We start from the raw sequence: 4,945 nt of genomic DNA, 5'->3' as shown, positions 1-4,945 counted from the left end.
TACCCATTTTCATTTTTTTTCTAGCCGCCCCTAATATATGTAGTACTTTTTATTTTTGTTATTATGCTTAACACATTTTTTTTTTTAAGAAATCAATATTGGTAATCTGAGTCTTTAAAGAATGCTTTCAGAAATTTAAGATTACTTATCAACTAGATAAACTAATAATACTATTATTCAATCACAAATTATCAATCACAAATTATCATGCATTATAAATTTATTAATTTTATAATAATTATCATAGAAGTTATATAAAAAAATTTGATTGAATGTGTGTAAAATTAGTTTACTGCTTCAACGTTAAACTCCTAATAATAACTAAATTGGGGTAATCACTGGCTACTGCTAGCATTAATTCTAGGAACTACAGTGAAAATATTGTGCCATTTTCACCATCACGGGAATTAGCTTTTGGAAATAAGAAAAATTCCTTTTCAGAATTGAGGCTATGAACAAGAATATACAAGTACAAAGAATTGGGAAGTAAAACATCCCAAGAACGTAGACACACATGGGTCACTCTTGAAGCCAGTCTAGATCATAGTGTTGTTCTGCTACTTGAATAAGAACATTTGAGTTGGACATCTCAACATCACTCCACATATCTTGTACCTCCTCATCACAAATTACAAGCTGCAGAGATTGCAATGACACTGCAGACTTCGGTAAATACCTAATCATGGGGCATTCCCTCATGTCAATCTTCTCTAAGCATACTAATCTACCAATCTCTTCAGGGAAGCATGTGAGGTTAACACATTGAGAAATATCAATATACTTCAATCTCTTCATGTCACACATGCTAGGAGGAAGTGTTTCTAGATATGGACAAGCATATAAACGGAGGATCTCTAGTGATCTTAGTTTGCCAAATTCAACAGGTAGTTGACTCAAACTGTGGCAGTTGGTGAGACTCAAGTTTTGTAGTGACTTTATTCCACAAATGCTTGAGGGAAATTGAGTTAGATCAACACAGTGATCAAGAGTGAGCTCAGAGAGGTTAGGGAACTGTTTCCCATCCAAACTATTATTAATCTTGCAGAGGACTACAAATAATTTGCCCAAGTTTTGCAAGACAGTGCCTGATAACTGAGGGATGGAAACCTTTTCAAGCCAGAGACTCTTCAAGTTGGTCAAATTCCTAAAAACTGAAACATTTTGAAGGCGGGCATGTGAGGTACTGTGGTTTATTATTATCAATGCCCTCAAATTTGGCATTTTATTGATAAAGGGAGGCAAAAAGTATTCAGTGGATGTGAAATTAATGATCAACACTTCAGCCTTGGGAAAATCCAGATCAAACCAGTCCATTTTGGTCATTTCACCTGCAATGTGAAATTCATCAGAGATAAATCACATAACAGTAGAGAGAAAAATGATAATAAATAAAATACTTTAGAGAGGCATTGGTGTGTATATATATTACCTGTGTTGATTGAAACAATCTGTGCTTCAAAGGGTTGGTCCTCGTATCTAGACCATTCTTTGGGGAGTAGTCCATTTTCTTTTCGTGTAGCCATAACTAGCCTTCGGTGTTGATGAATGCTGCCACGGTTGCTCAAATGAAGAGCAAGGTCCCTCAATATATCATGTTGAGTGACAGAAATCTCAAAGCAACTGCTATACATGCCCCCGACACTGAAAAATTAAAATGTCAAAAAAGGGTATTAGAATAATGCTTTTGCTAAGAGATAAATGAAAAAAAAAAAAAATCAACACATTAAACAAGTTAAAACGATTTCAAAGTTTGCTAGTTGCATACCGTGCCTCTTGTACTAAGGTGAGAAGATTCTTGTTTGAAAGCTCAACCACAATGGCATATGCTTCAGCTTCATCGATGTCATAGATTTCAACCCACATATTGATTAAAACTTCTAGAGGAATCTTTCTATCCTCAGGAAAAGAACACAGGTCCAAGAAGCACTCCTTGATCTTTTCTGGCAGGTAGTTAGTACTAATTGCCATTCTATCAATCAGATTGGTTTCATAGGTTTCACCAATGCTTTGGCCTTGGGAGAGCCTGCTTTTAACACTCAACCAAAACATTTCGTTCTGGTCTCGCAAAGAAGCTCCAATCACCTTCAGAGCCAGTGGAAGCCTTCCACACTCAGCCACAACCTGTTTCACCATTGTGGATACAAACACAAAACAGGAGAGAAGGTAAGGAAAGTTCATATAGCAAAGGTTTTTGGGTTGATCACTCAATCAATGGGTAGGGACAAACTTCACAACTTCAATTCAAAGCATTACCTGCTTCACCAAACTCACATTAGCACCCATAGGAATTGATTTCTGTCCAAAAGCATGGTGACAGAACAAAGAAAGGGCGTCATGTTCACCCAGCAATTCCACATGATAAGTGGCATTAAAAATTGTTGGGAAGTTAAATCTGGATACCACAAGGAATTTGCAGCCAGGAATTTTCAACACAAGCTTGTCCAGCACTGAGAGTGACCACACATCATCCAAAACAACAAGTACTTGAGTTTCCACTTTACACTCAAACTGTGGCATCCATTGTGGAACCGCATAATTGCCATTCAAACCTTGGTTGCCCATGATGTGTACCCAGATACTCTCTCTCAGCTGCTCCACATTCGGGGACTGCGACACAGTCAAAAACAAGATCCTCTCCTTGAAATAACCTGCAAATACCAACTGTTACAGTCTTGAAACACCTTCTAACAAATACAAATTAAACAAAACAAACAAACAAGAAATGCATTCACTCATTATAAGCTACAACACCGTGGAGATATAAGGTGGGTTGGAAGGTTATGGGAGAAAAAGAAGGAAAAGGTGGCTGATTCGATCCCCGCTGCTAACAAAATTAATATTCTAATAAACTAACATTTGCGGATGAAAAAGAAGTTACAACACTGCAATCTTGTCATATCTAAATCAATTCCTGATTCACCTTTAATACACCAAACTTCATTACATACACAAAAAAAAGGACTTGTTAGTTACCATCGAATATGAAACTAAAATGATCCATCACCCCATGAAGTAAATACAATCTCCCCCAATGTTTTAAAAAAAACCGTTGTTCCGCATTTTTCACCATATCAAGTTGGTTAGAGAACACTGATTAAGCTAAAACAATCACGTGCCACTTGATCTACTCACTCAATGGTTGATTGTGACCATAATTTCGTGTTAAACTCGAAAACACTCATTAAATTAGAAAAACCAATTGATTAAACTTGGATCACAATTTTGTGTAAAACTTTGTTGGGATCAAGAAAATGGATTAGTGAACTTACATCTCACTTGGTCATCTCTGCAGACCTCTCTAGCAAGAGTGGTTTTCCCGGACCCACCAATCCCGCAAATACCGACAACCGAAACATCACCACTCCTCGTAAAAATCATCTCCAAAACCTTGTTCTTCCCGAACTCCAACCCAACCCCAAAACCGTTATTATTATTCCCATTACACCCTTCAACCCACGTCTCATCCTCCTGCATACTCCTCACAGCCTCCTCCACCCACCCTCCCCCGTTCACTCCAATCTTCATCTCCCCAATCAACCGCTCCATCCTCCGGTTCGACGCCTCCACCCGGTCGAACCGCTCCGCCATCTCGAACCGCACGTGGTTCACGTCCGCCAATATATGTGCCTGCATGGGAACCTGCAAAAAAAAAAAACCCAGTTATACCAAATTATAACTAGCTATGGTTATAGCTATTATAACCACTTATAATCTATTTCAAGGATTTAAAAATTTGTGCTACAACGTCAAGATTTTTAAGTGTTGGCGACCGCAACATGCTGCATCAGCCGCATTTACCAGTTATATCATCAAACGCAACGAAATCGAGATATTTAAAACCTTGATCTAGTTGACGCAAAACCATGAACACCCCTACCTGCAAGAACCTTGTCACGTGCTTCTCGAGCTTCTCCATTTTTTTGGCGAGCTGGAAGTTGCGGTACACGTTCCAGCGGGAGGAGGAGAGGGCCTGGTGCGAGAGCTCGACGCCGGAGCGGAGGATCTCCGAGAGGCGGTCGAGCTGAGACTGGCGCGGCGCCGGCAGCTCCACGCCGGAATACTTGATCTCTTCGATCGTAGGAAGGAGCTCGCGGACGTAGGTGATGAGGCTCTCGGCGCTCGACTTGCAGCGGAGGGCTTTTCGGGAAATTGAAACCAGCATTTTCCATAGCTCCGACGAGATCTCGCCGTGGAAGAACTCCGTTAGCGCCATGGTTTTGCGCCAACTACTGCTATTTTCTCTTCTTTCTTTTTTGTTTCTTCGTATATTATAAGAGTCAGCACCGTCGACTCTCGCTGGTGGCTTTGTGAATTGACCCTTATGCCCTTCCTGTGCTAATGCTAATCATGGCTAGTTGCTCACGTGACGTGACGTGACGAACTTTGGTTGGGGGAAAGATTCATTTGAGATCGTTGGATTTGGAAACAAAGATTCACTAATGGGATGGAGTGTAGTTGAAAATAAAACAGAAATTATGTTTAACAACTTGAAATATTTTTAATCCTCTGGATATTATTATCAATGACCAAAACGAAAACCAACAAGAGAATGATAATTATTTTTCATTTTTATTGGTCCAAAATGAATGTGGATGACAAATTTGGATTGGACTAGTGATATATCTAAAATGGACCGCTATTTGTTAATAGTAGGTTTATCTTTGATTTCTAGGTGAAAAGATATTTTTCAGATGAAAATGATTTTTTTAAAGAATAATTTATTTTATTTTTATTTGTTGGATTTGATTTTCATTGAAACGAGCGTTAAATATTTTTAACTTTATTCCAAACATGTACCTAAATTAATGACTTGTCTAAAATATGTTATATGATTGAGATCTAAATTCTTTTTAAATATGTTTATCATGATTGTCTGGTGTTGTGAACGTGAATATGTAACAAATTTTTGTTGTACAATTTAATCGAGATAGTTGGATATGAGAAT

The 4,945-nt window shown here is 38.4% G+C and overlaps 1 protein-coding gene across 1 annotated transcript; it reads right to left on the bottom strand.

Annotated features, from left to right (window-relative positions):
- Positions 1-361: 361 nt before the first annotated feature.
- Positions 362-4,259, bottom strand: LOC114392187 (probable disease resistance protein At4g33300). Its single transcript, XM_028353234.1, has 6 exons — positions 3,878-4,259; positions 3,270-3,639; positions 2,254-2,648; positions 1,766-2,121; positions 1,430-1,641; positions 362-1,328 (listed from the first exon to the last, which is right to left on the bottom strand). The coding sequence occupies exons 1-6, from the start codon at positions 4,211-4,213 to the stop codon at positions 520-522; spliced, it is 2,478 nt and encodes an 825-aa protein (XP_028209035.1). The 5' UTR covers positions 4,214-4,259; the 3' UTR covers positions 362-519.
- Positions 4,260-4,945: the final 686 nt, after the last annotated feature.

The sequence above is a fragment of the Glycine soja genome, chromosome 17 (assembly GCF_004193775.1).
Source record: "Glycine soja cultivar W05 chromosome 17, ASM419377v2, whole genome shotgun sequence".
NCBI lineage: Eukaryota > Viridiplantae > Streptophyta > Magnoliopsida > Fabales > Fabaceae > Glycine > Glycine soja.
The sequence above is the reverse complement of the archived record's forward strand: the minus strand, read 5'-3'. Positions and strand labels throughout refer to the sequence as shown.